Genomic DNA, 21,589 nt, shown 5'->3' with positions numbered 1-21,589 from the left:
CGGATGATTCAGTGGCTGGCACAGATAGTCCTTCGATTCAAGCACATGTCAAGAGCGATGAAGTTACTGTCACATGTTATCTATTTGGAGGACTATGTGAAGCACTGGGGCAGTTCTCTGCTGATCACGTGATTAACTACAGAGAAACATTGCTATTATTAGCTTTATTCCCCAAACACCTGCATCTAACACAGAATTGTGACTCAAACCGACGTGTTCCATTAGCAGCAACATGTAGGTCATATATTTTTGCTTTGGTTAAAGTGGCTGAGGTTCTGACAGACGCAGTAAGATGAGGGTACTTCATCTTATTTACAGTTTAATTAAGAGAATACCAAAGAGGCTGCCATTGCTGTCGGAAGGAAGTTTGAGTGTCTGACTTAAATAGTTCGGGCTGATCTGCACTAATCTGGCCTGACTTATGAAAGCTTTCCTAACAGCCCTCCAAGGGTTTGTTGCAAAGTCTTTGCTTAAATGGAAAACGTTCACTTTAATGTTAATGCTGAAGGGGTTGGAAGGCTTCTAAAGGGTGGCAGTTTTAATGCTTCCCCCATCATAAGCAGCCCAGCAGAACCAGTTTCACACGTGGTTGATGCAGTAGCACTGTTTCTACCAGCAGGGGTCGCTCTGGTGTAATTTATTTTACTGCAGGGCATTCATCATTCATTACACATTCGGGTTCACCCCCTCAGCACCTCTCCCTCTTGTCTTTAGGAAGAAGCCACCTGCTTTAAACTTATCAGTGAAGACAATGAGCCCCATTAAAAAAACGTTTTATTTCACTAGCTGTTTAAATAATAATAATAATAATAATAATAATAATAATAATAATAATAATAATAATAATTACAGTTTGGTATTTATGAAGCTGTTCTAGTGGCCTTGGACAGGATTCTTTAGCAACATCCTGGAAACAAGTCTGCTTTCATTTTTAATAAACAAGCAAAGAATTTAAATGTTTCCGTGCGTTTAACCCTCTACTGAAATCTAGTTGTCATAGAAACCTACAAAGATTCTAGAAGAAGAAAATAAGATGCCTCTCTCCCTCTCGCAGCTTTTGAACTCGCTCTTTAATTAAATTAGTCAGACTGAAACATTTCACAAGAATGCACACTGTGTAGGCATAATGCATTCAACCTGTGTAAGTATACCCACTTCCACCCACTTCCAGAGAAACACCTGTTCAATTTCATAAAATGAAACCAAACTGCTGAACTAAGTAATATATAGTCTCCTGTGCTCCAATATACCAGCGGAAGACTAGAGGAGACCTCAACCACATTACAGCTTTCTCCACTTTGATTCTATTTAATAAGAAACACTGCATAGTAAACATACTGTGACAATGTACTAACAGCCAGAGGAGGGGGGCACTAACACAATACCTGATCCACTTTTTAATGTGAAAAGGCAGCTGTGGTTTGTTTAATTTCTAAACAGCATTGATCAGCAACCATGTGCAATGTTTTAATACAATGTGAATGCTGTGTATTACAATCTTCTTCACACTGAAGCCACTTGAAAAACAGACTGTTGACTGTCCGGTTTATTTACATTCTCTTAAGCAGTTGTAGCTGCAGGTACATAAGCAAGCCCTAGAAGCCTTCTCGACTCACAATCAACACTAAACACCTACAGGCTCGCTGTAGCACAGAGAAGCATTCATAAAAGTTTACCTCAGTACACAGTATTTTTGCTGCTTTCCCATCATGGTTATACTATGCATTTACCATAATTGACTGTGGTTGGCCATGTTTGTAATATGCTTTACCATACCTCGTTGGTTTTTACAATGCTTGCCTATGGTTGACCATGCTTTCCCTCTGCTTTAATATACTGTGCTATGCTTTTATGATGGTAAACTTTAATAAGGCAGCACAGCATTGTGATTGTAACATTCTTTAGCTCAATCGCAGGGTTAAAGGCACATTTAAGATGCAGAAGTGTTAAAAATAGACGACATGAATAAAGCAGCGCTGGATTCTCCTTTCTCATTGTGGCTGTCAGTGTGGTTCATTCATAATTACACATGCACACATACCAATGAAAAAAAAAAACTGCACATCTTTCCACTTATCAATTCACATCTCATACATATATTACCAGCCTTGAGACAGCCACCTTCATGCTTTCGTTTTAATATATATTTTGGAATATGTTTACTTTCTAGATGTATTATTAGCTGAAACTGTCCCTGAATAACGCTTTGACCGCCCAGCTGGAGTTGGGATTGAAATGCACGTTTACTGGGTTCTTAATGGACAGCAAGCTGGGATGTGAAACCCCAGCACTGGTTTACAACAGGTCGATTCTATTCAAGTGTGGAGACACAGTCATTGATGTCTTTTTAACACTCTTTACAGTAAACCAGTGGGGGACTATTGCTGGGATTTCCAACAGGGTTGAAGAAAGAAAGAAAGTAAGAAAGAAAGAAAGTAGTATTTGCTTTTTTGAAGTAGAAACAGTAAACAGTTGTACAAAATGTGATATCAACTCTTGAAATATTTCAACTAGCATAACATATCATTATAAAACATTGCATTGTATACAGCAGTAACGAGATCAATGTTGTTTTGTTTCTATGCAAAAGTATACAGTTTACAGTTTCTGAAACAGTGCATTTCAATTAAACATTTAACTACAGCTTATAAATTAATAAAAAAAAAATCTGTTGCAGCTGTGAAAAAAGGGGAACCTGGCCCGCTAAATTATTAAAATCCTCTCCACTGCAATTAAACAACATTTTGGTAGAACCTGGGGGTCAGAAACCAAGCAGCTTCAGAGAAGCAGCAGGCAAGGCTGTGTTTCTTTGTTAGCGGGACTCGTGGGCTGAGCAGACTGGGAAGAGAAGTACAGCATGTTTCATTCAGAGGCTTCCTAAAGACTCAGCCTACTCATAGTTTAAATTCTAACAGATTCTTTGAAACTTTAGCTAGTGCAGTGCAGGGTGTAAAGAGTTGAAGTCTGCAAGACTGAATGGCCTTATTGCCTAGGTCTAGATTAAGGGGAATTAGAGAGCTTACTATAGGCAGGCCAGGCGAGTTCCTTACACAAATATCTCCAAGGCTCCTTCTTTTCAAGTTGTGCTTTTATTGTACTGATAACATTTTACAGCTGGTATTCCTGGTAAAGACATACAAAATATAATCCTAATGATGTATAGAAAATATTTTTTCTAGGTAGTAATGGATGATAAAAATGGATCATGGTTCTAACTCTATAGCAGTCCTGCGATTCATTTTCCTGTATATACGCTGTATACTGTACAGAATGTGAAAATACACAAGGCATTTACATATCATGGAGAATCTGACTGAGAGATTCTCCGTTTACAAGGGGACACCATCTTGGGACTCGAGGAATCCTGGATCAATCAGGAGATCTAGAGATTTCACAGGCTGGTAAAACCAATGCACACTATTGACTGAGAAGAAGCAGGCATTGGAAGAGAGTGAGCCTGTGGCTTGGGATAAGCAGGGTTCTAGATAACATCTCCTTTTAAAACAGCACTTAGTACTCTAAACCACGCTGTCTCAGTGGAGGCGCTGGAAGAAAAGAAGCGACCGGCAGTTTGTTCATCAGATATCTTTTATTGTCGTTTCCGGTGACATCCTCTGATAACAGTATTTGTCTCAGTCTGAATAATAAATAAATTAATTAACAGTGATACATTAGAGAGAAGAGCAGAGGGTACGTATACGACATAGGCAATAAAGGTCAAACCAAGCATTTAAATAATAAGCCTTGTTATTCATTATTATTATTAGTTTAAAAAGGAGACGCTTCAGAGCGTACCTGCGTCACTGCGATCGAGCAGGGAGGGGGGGCGAGGGGAGGTGGCGAGGGGAGACTTTGTGGTGGTCTTGGTGCTTCAAGCACACAATCGCTCTGCGTTGATGATAGGCAGAGCCCAGCACATGCAACTGGTGTTTGTTTAAAGTACTCAGGAGGAGGTGGCATGGGGGGCAGGTCAGGGGGCAGGGGGGGGGGGGGGGGGGGGGGGGGGGTCTTCAAAGAATGGCCGCTTGGCACAGCACGATCTCCAGCTCTTTGCGGTACAGCTTCCCCCCGTCCGACAGGGACATGATGGTCTGCCTGTAGCTGGTCAGGTTGTGGATGTCCATGTCCTGCTTCAGAACGCAGAGGGAAAATCGGGGAGAGTGTCAGACAGCGGCTGCAATACCCTACAGTACTTTAGAGTACCCTAGAATACCCAGTGCCCTGACCGGCACTTCTTTCTGTGCGCTGGGTTCTACACACTTCAGTGACATTTTTATAATATGACATGATAACATTTTTATTTTATTTCTAACTCTTTCTAGCTACTTTTTAATTGCAATTGTGTGGATTCAATATAAATATTCAACTAAGATATATGTATATATGTATGTATGTATGTATGTAAGCCACAAGACCACTCACTTTGTTGTTCTTCTCATAGAGGTCTTTAAGCAGTGCGTCCAGCTCCTGCTCATCGATGTAGCCATTGCCATCCTGAACAAACAGAAACAGGGCATTGAGGTGACAGCATTCGATTTGAATTGCACACATTCAGAAATGAGTACCACTGTAAAAGCATCGCAAAGGGTAAGAAAGCACAGTGAAGGCAGTAAAGCTCAGGTAAGCAATGTAAAGAGAGAGGTATGGTAAAGCATATTAAAACACATGGCAAACCAAAAACGGTAAATGTAAAATTACAGTGCGAATGTATCGTGGTAAACTACTGTGGGGCAGTTTGTGGACATGAATCTGAAGTTTAATGGCAGTCGTGTAATAATCTGCAGTAGTTAATGTCTGGTTTAGTGCAGTATTGTAACTGCATTGGATTTTAATTTAGGAATAACTGCAGATGACTTTTATTCAGCAAACAATGTCTCCAAGCATATTAATATGCACTCCAAATGCATCAGGAGCTCAGGGCAGGGCTTCATTTTGCATTGATTGTTTGGTGCATGCAGAAATCTTAGAATCTTAAAATAATAACAAAGTAACTTCTGAGGAGCGGGGTCATTCCCTTTCAACCACACAGATTTAATTTCTATTAAAATCTTTTTTTCTGTCTCTAAGCTGCCCACTCTACGTTTTTTTGGGAACCATTCTTCAGATCAGCATATCTGTGATTATGCATATGAGGCCTTACTTTCCAAACTGGATTAGAACAACAGAACATTCTGGAAAGAGAGGAGGCCATTTCCTAGTAGCTGGTTAATCTAACAACTCTGTTTCTTAAAGTAACCCAATGGTTCAGAATCAACAACACAACAAGGTGAAACTGAAACTTTTTAATGACCAGGGGACAAGTTTAAATTCTAAATAAGTACTGGTGACAGGGTTTAAAAACGGTAACTCCAGCCTCCTGAGAATAGCACCTTACCAAAGAACCGCAGGCAGAGGAAAAAATATCCTTCAAGGACACTGTCTCATACGAAGGACAATAACACAATATTGAGGAACGCAGCACCTGAGGACACACTGCGCCTGCTAAAAACACCCAGGAGCTGGGGTGACAGGAAGAGGCTGTGGCAGCCTGTCCTGGTTTTGTATCCATCTCTAGAGAAAAGGTGCTCTGCTTGTTTCTAACAGAGCATCTACTGGCACTATGTTTCTGAACCTAATAGTTTGGATGCTTTTATTAACAAGCCGGGCCGTTAACCCACAATGGCTATGATCTCGATATGGTAGCAGCTTATTTCATGCTATTACGTGAGTATTAGACAATGCTGTGCTAAAGGAGCAGCTCCGGGCAGTGGAGCAGACAGACACCTGTCCGTCTTTAGAAAGACAGGTCTAGTCAAAGCCAGTGAAAACCTACCTTGTCGTAGTATGTGAATATTGCGTTGAACTGTTCTGCATTTAATTTCACTCCCTGTAAAGAGAAACGTGGTGGATTAGTATCTCAATCGCCAAAAGAAACATGTTTGGAAGACAAAAGGAAAACTGATTTTGGTACATTTTGAATGAGAACAGGTCTAGATGGGTTCTTGGCTTAAACAGCAGGCAATTCCATATGTTGAAGCATGACACCCACTCAGGCAGTATTCATAGAAACACCTTGGTAATTCTAATTACAATAACAGGATTTTTAGTTTTGAAAAAGTATAACTACAGGTACCCTGGTTTTTCCCTGTAGAAACTGTTTTGGAAGCAAAAAGACATCCCCGGTAAAAAGCTGCCAGCCAGGAAGAAGGGGCCCTCGGAGGCTGTTTTCATGGGATCCCACCTAATTCACAGTCGGCCAGTCTGATTACTGTCGACACTAGACACTAACTGGAACAATTTACACATGTGTACGTGTGGTTTATTGCACAACTGTAAATGTCCCAAGCCTCTGCAGCTGTCATCTTCCCTGTGTCTTTTGTCCTTCACATCCAAATGAGGTGATAGTTTAGTGAAGCAATTTCTTATTGAAGTTAATCCTTACCTGGAATTTGAGAAGAAAGTTTTCCTGGACTGGTAATAACCTGGAAAGATTATAAAAGACAAAATGAAAAAAGACATACACGTTGGTGTCTCATTACTGTAATTACATTGTAGTTACTCTTTAACTACATTCATGACAGCAATGCCATTATTCAAAGTACTGCACAACTGTCCAATTATTTGCAGTACTGATGCTGTTCTTGATGCTGCGTTTGTCTTAATATCTGTGTCTGTATTGTGCTCCATACAACCTCTCCTCCCCTACTACAAAAGATCAAAGGAAGGGAAAGATACACATTTCTAGAAACGCTCCTGCAAAAGTGAAGAGAGAAGACCCAACTTGGCGAGGCTCTGATCTTATTAAACACACATGGTCAGGCTTCTGTTTAAAGCCCCGCTACCCACCTGGCCATTTCAGACAGTCCCAGCTTCCCATCTCCATTGGTATCAAACATTTTAAGCTGTTGTTGAAAAGAAAGCAAAAAAGTGAATTAGATTAACCCAACTTTAGCAGTAACTCAGAGTGCCCCATTTTGGAAAAACATTATTTTTAATACAGTAGCATAAGGATGAAATCATGCCTTCGCTGTGTCACTGTCTCGCACCAAGCAGTTTAATAGGTCAACAGGACAGGAGACATGCTTATGACCTTGAAGACCTGAGGAGGCTGGACAGCTCCAGCACTTTCTCTTCAGGACCAAGCCCATGCTGTAATGGAGATTAGGCATCTGTGCACCTTCAAGCTCAAACACAGCACTCTACAATAAACAGTGCGTGCAGCACTGTGTGCGAATCCCAAGTTTATACCGACGCATCCACCTCGGAAAAAACAATATATTGTTTTTGGATGACCGAGGCAAGGTCACCTGTGACATGGTGCAGGGTAGCGCAACAGAGAAAGCTTTGGGCAGCTACTTACTATTGTCTGTGTGTACTCATGCAGCTTCTGATCATCATAGTGCCTGTTGGCCTTCTTTAACAAGTCTGACAAGAAATTCTGCAAGAGAGAAGTTGTAATTAGAATCTGTTAGACTGGTGGTCTCCTGTGCTGGGTGTGCTGTGGAGTCTGGCCTGGAGCTGCCCAGCGATATCTCTGCAGAGCAGTAACACTCTGGGCTCCACTGTTTTCTTTTAGTAGCTTTGCCTGCTCCAAATCATCTACCAGATTCTAAAGAAAGGTAGTTTGAATGTTTGCAGACAGCCGGATTGCTGTTGTTTGTTGGATTTGTATATTGTGTCTCTTCTGGTTGGCTGCTTTGCATGTGTTTGCATCACGGCTCTATCCAGATTAAATAAGCAAATCCAGGTAAGAATATTTCCTTCAGCAGCTGCTGCTACCAATTAGCCATGATATGCTTAATTTAGCAAGGTCAAGAAATTACACTTGGATCACACTTTCTGTAATAACACCAGTTTAATATTGTCCTTTTGCTCTTAAATGTCATGTATTTTCAAATTGCATGGTCTCTTCAACCGGGCTCTTTAATTTCAATAAAGCAGGAATTTTCAACACAACTTAGAGGCTGGAAATCGGGCTCTGTGCTTCCTGGGATGTTTCTAATATTCCAGACATCTTACCTTGAGTTCATTGGCTTCGATATACCCACTGCGGTCAATGTCATACTTCCTCCAAGCCTGACCAGAAGAAACAATAAAATAACATTACATTTCTGTTCTAGATAATGAGCCAAATGACTGGCGGTGGGTGGAGTCTTTCTTCTTCATCTGTATGTCTCAATATCAAAATTATATATATATATATATATATATATATATATATATATATATATATATATATATATATATATATATATATATATATATATATATATATATATATATATATATATATTGCCTTGGATATTCCCCAGTGTTCCTAACTCTTATCTTTGAGATGTCAAGACGTCATTAGAAGTTACAATTTCACAATGTTTTCAGATATGAAAGCCATTTAGATCATTTGGCAAGGCATGACAGAAACGGGACATATCATTCACAGCAGCATAAAATTAAAAACGCATGATGCATTTTAAAGTAAGTGTAAACAAAAATTAATAAAAAGAAGAAAAACATTTTACGGTATTTCTGTACTCAAAGTGGAATATCATAATCTTAATGGACACCATCAGGCTATTTGCAAATGAACTAGACTTTCTTTCTTGTTCGTTATTGAACTTGGTTGAATCTCGGACCTGAAGAAAAACAGAAAAAAAAAATTGGAGCTGACCGACCCATTCCCTAACAGCATCTTCGTCCGAGAAACCAGACCTTTATTAGATGTGGGTAATGAAAAACTGCTTTTAGGGAATATCAGGCATGCAGAAGTTTATGACAAGTTACAAGTGCACCCACAGATTACTGCGGTATTGCTGGGGGATTTAAAGAGAGGCTCTGTTTATAAACACAGCGCTATCTCTATGAAATGCCAGACAACATAACGTTAACTTCTTTTAGCAGCACAGTGCTTCGTGCATTTAGGTCACAGCTGCAGAATCTCACTTCTCTCACAGCATTGTGTGCTTCCATTAACTAGGGCTGAGACACCCAGCTATCTGGAAATAAGAAAATAAAGGCAGGACTAGAACACAATTCTTACAGAAAGAAAGAAACAGTACAGAAAGAAAATGCACTTCGAATTCATGAGCTCTACCCCTCCATTCTGTTCAGTGGTTTGGCACCGCACTATTTCTCCGTCTGGGAATTAGTGCTGCACTGATTATTATTCGGATTAAGCTCTCCACAAGCGAGGGTCATTGGTGTAATTTGCCACTCTAAGTGAAGCAGCAGCTGCTTGGATTGGTGTGGATTGCCTTTCTCCAGAGTCAATGAAAAGCAGCAATCACCACAAACTTAAGCAGCTGCTTCTTCACTTGTTTTACTGTGAATGGTAAATTAGCCCAATCAACAGCCATGCCCCTCACCTGATTGCCAGTGCCTGGGTTCTGTGCAGCGCTCCATCTGAATTAATCGATTGGTACAGCAGTATATGTACAGACCCTCTAGGGCAATCCGTTTGCATGATGAAAAACCTGCTGCCCATGTAACACAGGCCAGTCAGTGGTGAAGTGCTTTCAATCAGCGTTCCTGTACAGCTGGACCGTATGTTCCACCTACCTCCATAAACTCAGAGCTGGAGCTGACAAATTGTCTAAAACACAGCAGGAAGTTCTCATCTGTGGGTAGAATCTGAGCCAGCTGTGGGGGATGAAAAAAAAAAAGCAGCAGTCAGAAAATACAGATTCAATTACAACCTGATAAGGGTTTCTGTTACACCGTCAGCCGTAGAGGCAATAGACAGTAGAAACACCAGACTACAAGCAAAACCCAGCTTGAGTGGGGCAAAGCCTGTACTGTGGGTGTTTCTCAATAGCAGTGCTGCGATGTAAATAAGTAAAATGCTTTATTCTGGAAGCAGCTACTGTCTGAATGCTGTATAGAGATACTATCTGAATGCTGTATAGAGCTACTGTCTGAATGCTGTATAGAGCTACTGTCTGAATGCTGTATAGAGATACTATCTGAATGCTGTATAGAGCTACTGTCTGAATGCTGTATAGAGCTACTGTCTGAATGCTGTATAGAGCTACTGTCTGAATGCTGTATAGAGCTACTGTCTGAATGCTGTATAGAGATACTGTCTGAATGCTGTATAGAGCTACTGTCTGAATGCTGTATAGAGATACTGTCTGAATGCTGTATAGAGATACTGTCTGAATGCTGTATAGAGATACTGTCTGAATGCTGTATAGAGATACTGTCTGAATGCTGTATAGAGATACTGTCTGAATGCTGTATAGAGATACTATCTGAATGCTGTATAGAGCTACTGTCTGAATGCTGTATAGAGATACTATCTGAATGCTGTATAGAGCTACTGTCTGAATGCTGTATAGAGCTACTATCTGAATGCTGTATAGAGCTACTGTCTGAATGCTGTATAGAGCTACTATCTGAATGCTGTATAGAGCTACTGTCTGAATGCTGTATAGAGCTACTATCTGAATGCTGTATAGAGCTACTGTCTGAATGCTGTATAGAGATACTGTCTGAATGCTGTATAGAGATACTGTCTGAATGCTGTATAGAGATACTGTCTGAATGCTGTATAGAGATACTGTCTGAATGCTGTATAGAGATACTGTCTGAATGCTGTATAGAGCTACTGTCTGAATGCTGTATAGAGATACTGTCTGAATGCTGTATAGAGATACTGTCTGAATGCTGTATAGAGATACTGTCTGAATGCTGTATAGAGATACTGTCTGAATGCTGTATAGAGATACTGTCTGAATGCTGTATAGAGATACTGTCTGAATGCTGTATAGAGATACTGTCTGAATGCTGTATAGAGCTACTGTCTGAATGCTGTATAGAGATACTATCTGAATGCTGTATAGAGCTACTGTCTGAATGCTGTATAGAGATACTATCTGAATGCTGTATAGAGCTACTGTCTGAATGCTGTATAGAGATACTATCTGAATGCTGTATAGAGCTACTGTCTGAATGCTGTATAGAGATACTATCTGAATGCTGTATAGAGCTACTGTCTGAATGCTGTATAGAGATACTATCTGAATGCTGTATAGAGCTACTGTCTGAATGCTGTATAGAGATACTGTCTGAATGCGTGCTGTATAGAGATACTGTCTGAATGCTGTATAGAGCTACTGTCTGAATGCTGTATAGAGCTACTGTCTGAATGCTGTATAGAGATACTGTCTGAATGCTGTATAGAGATACTGTCTGAATGCTGTATAGAGATACTGTCTGAATGCTGTATAGAGATACTGTCTGAATGCTGTATAGAGATACTGTCTGAATGCTGTATAGAGCTACTGTCTGAATGCTGTATAGAGCTACTGTCTGAATGCTGTATAGAGATACTGTCTGAATGCTGTATAGAGATACTGTCTGAATGCTGTATAGAGATACTGTCTGAATGCTGTATAGAGATACTGTCTGAATGCTGTATAGAGCTACTGTCTGAATGCTGTATAGAGATACTGTCTGAATGCTGTATAGAGCTACTGTCTGAATGCTGTATAGAGATACTGTCTGAATGCTGTATAGAGATACTGTCTGAATGCTGTATAGAGATACTGTCTGAATGCTGTATAGAGATACTGTCTGAATGCTGTATAGAGATACTGTCTGAATGCTGTATAGAGATACTGTCTGAATGCTGTATAGAGATACTGTCTGAATGCTGTATAGATGCTGTATAGATACTGTCTGAATGCTGTATAGAGATACTGTCTGAATGCTGTATAGAGATACTGTCTGAATGCTGTATAGAGATACTGTCTGAATGCTGTATAGAGATACTGTCTGAATGCTGTATAGAGATACTGTCTGAATGCTGTATAGAGATACTGTCTGAATGCTGTATAGAGATACTGTCTGAATGCTGTATAGAGATACTGTCTGAATGCTGTATAGAGATACTGTCTGAATGCTGTATAGAGATACTGTCTGAATGCTGTATAGAGATACTGTCTGAATGCTGTATAGAGATACTGTCTGAATGCTGTATAGAGATACTGTCTGAATGCTGTATAGAGCTACTGTCTGAATGCTGTATAGAGATACTGTCTGAATGCTGTATAGAGATACTGTCTGAATGCTGTATAGAGATACTGTCTGAATGCTGTATAGAGATACTGTCTGAATGCTGTATAGAGATACTGTCTGAATGCTGTATAGAGCTACTGTCTGAATGCTGTATAGAGATACTGTCTGAATGCTGTATAGAGCTACTGTCTGAATGCTGTATAGAGATACTGTCTGAATGCTGTATAGAGATACTGTCTGAATGCTGTATAGAGCTACTGTCTGAATGCTGTATAGAGCTACTGTCTGAATGCTGTATAGAGATACTGTCTGAATGCTGTATAGAGATACTGTCTGAATGCTGTATAGAGATACTGTCTGAATGCTGTATAGAGATACTGTCTGAATGCTGTATAGAGATACTGTCTGAATGCTGTATAGAGATACTGTCTGAATGCTGTATAGAGCTACTGTCTGAATGCTGTATAGAGCTACTGTCTGAATGCTGTATAGAGATACTATCTGAATGCTGTATAGAGCTACTGTCTGAATGCTGTATAGAGCTACTATCTGAATGCTGTATAGAGCTACTGTCTGAATGCTGTATAGAGATACTGTCTGAATGCTGTATAGAGATACTGTCTGAATGCTGTATAGAGCTACTGTCTGAATGCTGTATAGAGCTACTATCTGAATGCTGTATAGAGCTACTGTCTGAATGCTGTATAGAGATACTATCTGAATGCTGTATAGAGCTACTCTCTGAATGCTGTATAGAGCTACTCTCTGAATGCCATGTGCCATGTTTGAACCCTGACTGGCTCTGAATGCTGCTGCAATTAAGATCCTTTTAGGTGAATTTCTTTTAACATATTCCTATAAGATGGTATGTGTTTGTGTGTGTGTGTCTATATATATATATATATATATATATATATATATATATTAATTGTAGTGATTTTATTGCTGTATTGTTATTTTATTGAGTATGGGCACAAAGTGAATAAGCTAACCTGACCTGGACTGAGCTACAGTATTGGTATTTAAAGTCCAGGACTTACCTCTGACAGTTCAATTCTCCCGTCAGCATTCTTGTCGAATTTCTGCATGAATTCTTTCATTTTTTCTGAAATATTGGAGCTTGGGCCGCCCTGCATGAAAAAAGAAAAAAAAAAGCTCATCACAATTGCAAAGTCAATTTCTGATAAGAAAGTAAACAAACAAAACCAAAACAGTTTCCACAGCATGATGATTTACACAGGCCAGAAAAACCACACAACACCACAGACTTGCAAGCAAGTGAAACATGAGGATTGCTAATAAGTGAGGATGGCAGTACACTGCAGTTAACTAAACTGTCACATTAAAACAATTATTCAAATCTTATTGCAGCACCCACATTTCTTTTTAATTTGCTCAATGAATTGTTTCTGTGGGTTGATCCATTCCAGCAGCAACCCTCTCAAACACGACTGTGTTGCTTCTTGAAAAGCCTAGCTGAGGAGCCCTGCGTGTTTAATGGCTATTTGGGAATGAAATAATAATCAGTGTTTGTCCAAATCTAAGGCCTGTTGTCCCACAAGGTTTCCAAAGCCATCTTCCAGTTGGGTGCATAAAAAAAAAAATCTATTTTCTTTAATTTGCTGTTGATTCATCACAGCAGACAACACATTTTGCCCACACAACATTCCTCTAATCAAATACTGGTATGTTGTCCTCACAGCCACACTGATATGGGAACCTGTTTATTTTTAAATGTTGTTGCTGTAGCTGTGCCAGCTTCTATGGTGTTTTAATATCAGTACTGGCACATTACTGGCAGTACTGCACGTGTAGCGGCGTGTGTTCACAGCACACGTTATAAGCCCGTAGGGGGCATCTTACAAGTGTTTTAATAACTCCAAAACCTGTTTTTTATATATATATATATATATATATATATATATATATATATATATATATATATATATATATATTGTGTATGCCAGTCCATTTGCTGCTTGGCACAGCAGCACTGTGAGCAGCTTGCACACGTGAATATTGCCTTACCACTCCTGCTCCTCTCCTCGCCTTCTCCAATTCTGTGAAAAAGCTCTCCAGCTCTTTCCCTTCGATGTACCCATTGCCTGAAACACAATGAAACCAGGGAACTTACATAACTGGCCAGGGAATATTTAAAAAGGCTAGTCAGTCAGTTGTATCTGCTGCAAAAGTCAAACTGAAATAGTTCTAACCTGCAACACACATTGAGCAAGGCTTTCTTCCAGCTCTCTAACGAAACCATCCACACTGACTAACTCGTGACACCAACGGACCTGCTATATGATGCATATTATATACTGTATAAAATATGTATTATAATGAGCTGGTGAATTACATGATGTGCCACAAGAAGGAAACATAATGTTGCTGTGGTATAAAATCTAATTTGACAAACTATGCAAGAGCATTTGTTTTTTTCTTTCATGGGGATTTATCATAGGTCTCTGTCTGGCCTCGCACAGCTCTCTCCAGCTATAAATATATAATCTATATAAAATCAGTCTACACTCTAAAAGGAGGGTTAATGCACAAGCTCCCTCTTCCTCTAATTGGTGTTGGTTTTCTGCAGACGTCTTTGAAGTCCTTTTATTTGAAGAGACAAAAGGGAAATCTCCAAGTGACAGGTAGTTCCTGCTGTTTGAAAATGGCGTGTTCATTAATTTTCTTAAAAAAGAAATAAAAAAAAAAACAAATGGCTCTACGGTGAAAACTTGTGTTCTTGTGATCTCTACTGGTTTCATTTCAGTGGTGGGCTGAACTCCCAGTTTCCTGAGTGGGGTTGACGCAGTAAGACAGTTGTGTCGTAATTCCCTTACCGGTTGCTTCATTTGCTTTTTGGAAACTGATGCAAAATAACCTTAATTTGGCCAAAGCTTAGTAAATCTTGATCTGAGGAAGTGTAAGACAGGACACAGTGTTCAGTATACACGCTCCTTGTCAGTACAAGGGTGAAATCATCCATTTACAGCAAAGAAATCCTGGGAATGGTCTCCTCTTGCTTGCTGTTCTGCATTACCACACAGGAGGCATTAGTAGCCTCTCTGCACCTTCTCTCCAGCTGGGACCACCAGCAGTCCCTCTCAAGTTTATACAGTATTTACAAGCTAATCAGAGAGACGTGTGGCTGCCTGGGAGAGAAAGGGTTCTGCTGTCACTGTCTGTGGAAAACTCTTTAAACCCAGCAGGTAAAGTCAGTAAACAAATGAGGGATTGGGTTTTCATATGCTCTGGTCTCTAAGCAATTACTCTGGAGGGTAACCTTGGTGGAGTGGGACAGGACGCAGTATGACACATGTAACCGCAGCTCATCGGTGTCAGATCTAATTAGCTCTCAGAAGCGAAGCAAACATGTTTGAATTGGTAGCTCTGTAGGGGGCAGAGTTTGACCAACGCTCCAGGCTGCATGGGGTAAAAGACACTGAACTAACTGAGGTCCTGTCTTCTTCTGTGGGTATGAAGTTTCCCCTGGTGGTCATTCTACAAAGAAAGTGTAGGGGCGTCCCTTGCCCAATCCTAGTACAGGCCATTCAAATGGTACCATGGTTCATTTCTCGTGAACTTGGCTACTTCTAACACTAGTCACCCCACCTCCCCACCTCACCCCACCCCGAGTAACTGGGGGCTCGAGAAACAAGATCTCAATGGATACATCAGACATATCTTCAAATGCATTTCCAGCGTCTCAGGTGACGAAGGTAGGAGCGGTAACTCTCTAAGCGGAGGAGGACTGATCCTTCTTCTGGGCTCTTGATGTAAATTAATCCTCAACTTTTCAGCCACGGAATGTGTTCGGGGCTTAAGCACAGTAATTGCTTTTCTCCCGTGTGTCAGACACTAAGCCGTGAAAGCGAAATGGAATTCATTTGTGTCCCCAGCAGGTGCTTTGTGATACTCTGGACAGAGCAGTGTGCGTCTTTTACAGAGACTTCAGCACTGCCCTGTATGTATACAATTAAATGAGATTAAAGCCAGCAAATTTAATTCAGAAAGCTCAGGAACAGTCTTAACAGGGTGCAGTGCCAGCAACCTCAGTGTCGCACAATGAGAACCAGAGAACATTATCATAGAGTAAGAACCTTTTAACAAAACAAAGATGAATGGGGTGAATTACAAACTACTGTACAGGGCTGATTTTTTTATTTATTTGCAAGTCATGCAAATTCAGACTTCCCTCCAGCACTTACTCAAAACGCTGTCTGTGTTGGCTGTTTCTTTCTATCACGCAGCTGATGTTAAACAAATTATTATGCAAAGGGGTAGCAGATGAGAAATTAGCAGTGACCTTCTGGTCTCTGAAAGGAGAATGCTACTAGGTGGGTTACTGGACAGGAGTGTCTCCCCAGCCCAGAAGACAGGAACTCCTGCACAGGAGTGTCTCTCCAGCCCAGCAGACAGGAACTCCTTCAGAAGAGTGTCTCTCCAGCCCGGCAGACAGGAACTCCTGCACAGGAGTGTCTCTCCAGCCCAGCAGACAGGAACTTCTGCACAAGAGTGTCTCTCCAGCCCGGCAGACAAGGACTCCTGCATGGGAACGTCTCTCCAGCCCAGCAGACAGGAACTCCTGCTCAGGAGCGTCTCCCCAGCCCAGCAGACAGGAACTCCTGCACAGGAGCGTCTCTCTAGCCCAGCAGACAGGAACTCCTGCACAGGAGCGTCTCCCCAGCCCAGCAGACAGGAGCTCCTGCACAGGAGCGTCTCTCTAGCCCAGCAGACAGGAACTCCTGCACAGGAGCGTCTCCCCAGCCCAGCAGACAGGAACTCCTGCACAGGAGCGTCTCCCCAGCCCAGCAGACAGGAACTCCTGCACAGGAGCGTCTCCCCAGCCCAGCAGACAGGAGCTCCTGTACAGTAGGCACTACTAGCCGCTCTGCACGTGCCAGCATCCTCAATGCAGGAGAATAAAAAGAACAAAACAGAATCTCAAAGGTAACAAATTCTCATGAAAACTCAGCACTGGGAGTGAAGACCCGCCCACTCGTACTGTACTGAATTGGCACGACGTACTGGGATGTCAAATCCAACCGACAGTTAAAGAGAACCCAAGGCATCTAAATGGATTAATGCAAGGGACCTTCACAGTGTTACTGCAAGTGTGAACCTGACCTGCTGCCTCCCCATAGTCTATAGATTCTTATACAAATGCAGCATGCATGCCAAGCTTTCAATACACTATGACTGGGTGTAAAACACCCTACTGTATATGGAGGGATCTCCTACTGCATATCTCCTTCAGGGCCCGGGGTTACACATGTGGTCAAAACACTTCTGGGTTTTCCCTGCCTATGGAACAGAACTGAATAGCATGAAGAGGACAGAAGGGGAATTCCCATCACTATGTATTTGACATGCACAATCACCATTGTAGCCAAAATAAAGTTCTTTTGAATGGTCTTCTTTACCATGATAGGGAAAGCATTACACTATGATAGTGATACTGCTGCAATGCGTGTCTAACTCGATTGTCAGCTTCTATGTACTGTGCGCTCTCACTGCAATACAATACATAGCTTCTGCTGCCCAAATGAATTTGTTCCATACACTATGGCTTATCTGTAGCTTCTCTTTAGTCCCTTTCAAACAGATGTGCTGGATTAACCCGTCATTGAGATACAATCCGATACAATATTTCATTTGCACAGATCTCAATATGACCAGAGACCACAGCCTGGTCAAGCATGCACATCTTTAATAACTCAACATTATGCACTTATCCAACTGATCCTGAAAAAAGGGATATTATCCCTGGGATAAAGCCCCTGGAATCTGAAGTGCTTGGTCCCTGTGCGCTGGGGTAGACACTTTGTTGCAGGTGGGGCTTTATTGTATGAAACACATTGCACCCATGTGATGTCACAAGACAATTTCGCCCCAAGTAACCCTGATCGGTGGGGAAGCTGGCTCTTACTAACCTGCACGTTAACAACTCTTAAAGCTTATATTGTTAATATAATAGGTGTTTGCAGTAAAACACATAGAGGATCACCTCTAGAAAAATGATATTGTGATATATTAACAACCCACTTATTCCTCTTATGGGTTTGGGTATTTATGAAATCCTGTCTTTCTAAAGCAGGGTTTCTCCATTGTTGTGTTCATGCTTGCTAAATGCATTAGGAGGCTCTGCAGCGAGACATGTCCAGGCGTGTTCCTGAGAGCAGCCGCAGGGGGGTGGGGGGGTGGGGGTGCAGGATCCCACGGTTCCACTAGAAGTCAAAGTGCGTTGGTGGGGGGGGGGACATGACCTGCACCATTGCACCAGGGCTGGCTCTGGGATCTATATGCTATTGTTTCATTTGCAGGCATTTCAATGACCTCGCTGAAAATAAACTACTCAATTATTTAGTTGCCTTGAATGCTCTGTTATTCCTGATGTCTGACTCAAATTCTTGGTTATGAAAACACCATTTTTTTTGTTCTCCAATAACTAACCAAGTCATGCAAAGAAAGCCACAGACAAATAAAACAGTTCTTTTAATGTGGCTGTTGATTTTTAGGTTACTATGCAATGAAGCACGGCAAACAGCACTGATTATTCCCCTTTTGGGGCTCAATGTTCTTACTAGGCTTCCTTGTAACAGTTTAACCACGCAGAGGGGGCAAACTTGCAAATGCGTTGTTGAAATATGTAAAGCACATTCAAAGTCAGCGCTGTGGGCTCAGATTCCCACAGTCTCGCAGAGTGCCCTCAATCGAAAGTGCCTGTGCAGACCACCTTGCCAGATGGCTGGTTCAGATTCAGAAGGTGTAAATTGCAGGTCATCTTATTACAAAAGCCTCAGGAGTTCACATAATAGCAAGCATTGGGAGCTGGCCCAGATGCTACCCTGAATTCCTTTATATCTTCATAGGTGTGTCCACAATATTCAGGTCACTACACTATCCTCCCACAGGCTGGTGCTGTCTGCCAAATAAATAGGCCCATTAGTATCAGACTAGCTCAGTAACATAACCTCAGCCACCATATACACACATCTCTGGCAAATCTGATTATTTATTACCTCATTAGAAATGAGTGCCTCTGGATCATTGGAAAACAAGCACTGGATACCAAGCTGTTTCTGAGTGGATCTGAAGCACTTCCATACTGTACTGTATTAAGCATGTGCTCAACACAATAAAGGAGTTTTCTAATAGACTGAACAAAGACTTTAGTCAACACATCCTGTAACAGTGCCGATCAGCATTAGAAGTCTAACTCTGATTCATCACAGCGCAAAAAGGGAATACAACGCCACTCAGATGCAGGCAGGGACAGTAAATAGACTTAAATGGTTTCTTAATCCGTTTTCAGAAAACGTATTGTGCTAATGATGCTTTGGGATTAATGGGCGCCTATAAACCCATTGTTAACGATTCGATTTGGGTATTTTAAATGTATCTATAATAACATCTTAGTACCAACCAAATTTAGTTTAATAAACCAGATTGTTGTAGGCAGGGAAATGAGTATAGCCAAGGAGTTTAATTAACAAAGGCAGAAAGTGAAATGATGAACGATATCAATCAAATCCAGTAATACAGTATTGGCCTTTTTTAAATTGATATTGTGCGACGTTTGATATCGTCGGAAAGAAAACCCTAACAGCGCAAATAAGAGGCAGCTGCATAGTGAGACACAGAACCCTGCTCGCTTCTCAGTGGGAAAACCCGACATGAAACGCACGAAGCTGGGATGCGCAAACCAGACGATTACTCCGGGTGCCAAAAGTTCAGTTTTGTTTTAATCGTGTGTAACTATTTCATCTTTAAAAAATGAGGATCCAGATGTAACATATGCATCGACCTACCAATTCAGCGGCATATCATAATAGTGTAACCCCGCTTTATATAAGACGGGTTTTTAACATACGTGTGTGTGCGTGTGTATAGTAAACGGGTAAATAAAACTAAACCGTGCTGAAGCTGCATTTACTACAGCAGTGTGATTATCATTTAGCAGTTAGCGCTACAGCCACCATACTTCGGAGTATTCATAATGAATTCATATCAAACTCACTGGAAGTTACACATCATTCCTGCCTGTCACACTTTTAAAAAGGGCGCTTTTTTAAGATACTTTATTTTTACAGTTAGGATCAAATAAGAAAATAATGATAAGTCCATACGATTTTAACATGAATTCAGCACGGGAATTGTATTGTGGTCAGATTGGCACTTAGTATGACGCGATAGCCCCTAACGACTATCTATACCCAACGGGATTTAGTAATTGATTGCATTGCACGAACATGTACAGCCTATGGGAACGGGAGTTTATAAAACACGTCACGTCAAACATTTTATGAAAAAAAGTTAATTAAAAAAGAACAAAAACAAAAAAACAAAGACAAGAAACCCGCAACATTTTTTTTTTTTTTTTTTTTGTGAAGATACAGTTTGTATTTTTGTTTAAATGCATTTAAATTAACTAGAGAGAGTAAACAAACAAATAAACAAACAATATAAATAAGCTTGAATGTTTCTCCACTTTTTTTTTTTCTTTTTTAGCACGGGCGAAAACCTATGGAACCAGGAGCGAAATCATTTTAAAAGTATTTGCAGTGTCCCCGGCTCGTTTCAGTAATGATATAGAAAAAGAATGTGTGTGTGTGTGTATATATATCTATTGAACACACTAATATTTTTAATTCTTTGAATTGTGAGTTTAAACTCTGTAATACCAATCTGGGTTTGTTCCACTTCAGCCTATGCACAAATATCTTCAGAGGTGCGCTTTGCCAGCTAACGAAATCTGGAATGAACGGACGCGAGAAAGAATGAAATAATTCATGAACGAACCGAAAATGAATCGCTGAATGATTTTTTGTTTGTTTAAAGTTCTTAAATATGTTAGAATAAAATAAACATAATGAGAATGACACCCATAATTGAAAATAACCGAAATAAAACAACTTAGTACTTGCGGTATGATGTAGTGCGCTCAACTCCTGATCTAAGCGCCCATAAAAACAAAACCGTGCTTTTCGTTAGATTCTGCAGAGCTGGCGTGTTCTCAAACTGGTCTTCACTGTAGTTTTAAATACAATTCTGCATCTTATTGGATCAATCCTACCCCACACCCATATATTCAAATAAACAAACGCATACTTAGCTTTACATATACATTCTTCAAAGCTTAGCAAACATGTTATTAGCAATTCCATGCAAGAAAAAAAAAAAACACGAATAAAGTTTTTTTTTTTTTTTTCCTTCAAAGTGCGATAATTTAACAAAAACTATACTGACCGTCGGAGTCAAAGTGCTTCCAAATATCCAGGAACTGCGAGGATGTGAGTTCCGCCAGGTGCAGAAAAGGGGGCTGTTGTTTGTTGGCCATGCTCTTGCAGGCAGCTAGAAATCCCGCACGAAGTTTACTGTGAAGAACCCTTTTAGCACTGTCACCAAATCACCCCCTGACGGAGCTTTTAAACCCAGCGTAGCCCGCGGTCCCGGAACAATCCTCTAGAGGGCGCTGCGCTCCAATTTCAGAATCCCTCCTATTGCTACCATTAGTTTCGATCTGCAGCAGCGTGTTCCCCAAGTAATCAGAGAATTACAACATATTGACTAAATATGCGCACCCCATTCACTCACA

General features: G+C 40.8%; 1 protein-coding gene across 2 annotated transcripts; it reads right to left on the bottom strand.

Moving 5' to 3' along the window:
* Positions 1 to 3,975: 3,975 nt before the first annotated feature.
* LOC121296000 (calretinin-like) lies at positions 3,976 to 21,413 on the bottom strand. Of its 2 annotated transcripts, none has more exons than XM_041221121.1 (11): positions 21,241 to 21,413; positions 14,023 to 14,099; positions 13,035 to 13,124; positions 9,535 to 9,615; positions 7,999 to 8,055; positions 7,340 to 7,417; positions 6,826 to 6,881; positions 6,422 to 6,461; positions 5,813 to 5,866; positions 4,423 to 4,494; positions 3,976 to 4,127 (listed from the first exon to the last, which is right to left on the bottom strand). In XM_041221121.1, the coding sequence occupies exons 1-11, from the start codon at positions 21,329 to 21,331 to the stop codon at positions 4,011 to 4,013; spliced, it is 813 nt and encodes a 270-aa protein (XP_041077055.1). In that variant the 5' UTR covers positions 21,332 to 21,413; the 3' UTR covers positions 3,976 to 4,010. The 2 variants fall into 2 exon arrangements, with proteins under 2 accessions (XP_041077055.1, XP_041077054.1); XM_041221120.1 differs by having other exon boundaries at positions 3,976 to 4,130; positions 21,241 to 21,412.
* Between the last annotated feature and the right edge of the window lie 176 nt (positions 21,414 to 21,589).

Source organism: Polyodon spathula, chromosome 21 (assembly GCF_017654505.1).
Source record: "Polyodon spathula isolate WHYD16114869_AA chromosome 21, ASM1765450v1, whole genome shotgun sequence".
Lineage (NCBI taxonomy): Eukaryota > Metazoa > Chordata > Actinopteri > Acipenseriformes > Polyodontidae > Polyodon > Polyodon spathula.
Note: the sequence above shows the minus strand (reverse complement) of the source record. Positions and strands in the feature narration are given on the sequence as shown.

Excerpts from the sequence above, each read along its gene's own strand:
- LOC121296000 (XM_041221120.1), bottom strand. The coding sequence starts at position 21,331 with ATGGCCAACAAACAACAGCCCCCTTTTCTGCACCTGGCGGAACTCACA. Across the intron at positions 8,056-9,534 it reads CCAGCTCTGAGTTTATGGAG|GCTTGGAGGAAGTATGACAT; the intron begins GTAGGTGGAACA and ends TCTTCTGGTCAG. Across the intron at positions 6,882-7,339 it reads ATGAGTACACACAGACAATA|CTTAAAATGTTTGATACCAA; the intron begins GTAAGTAGCTGC and ends TTTCAACAACAG.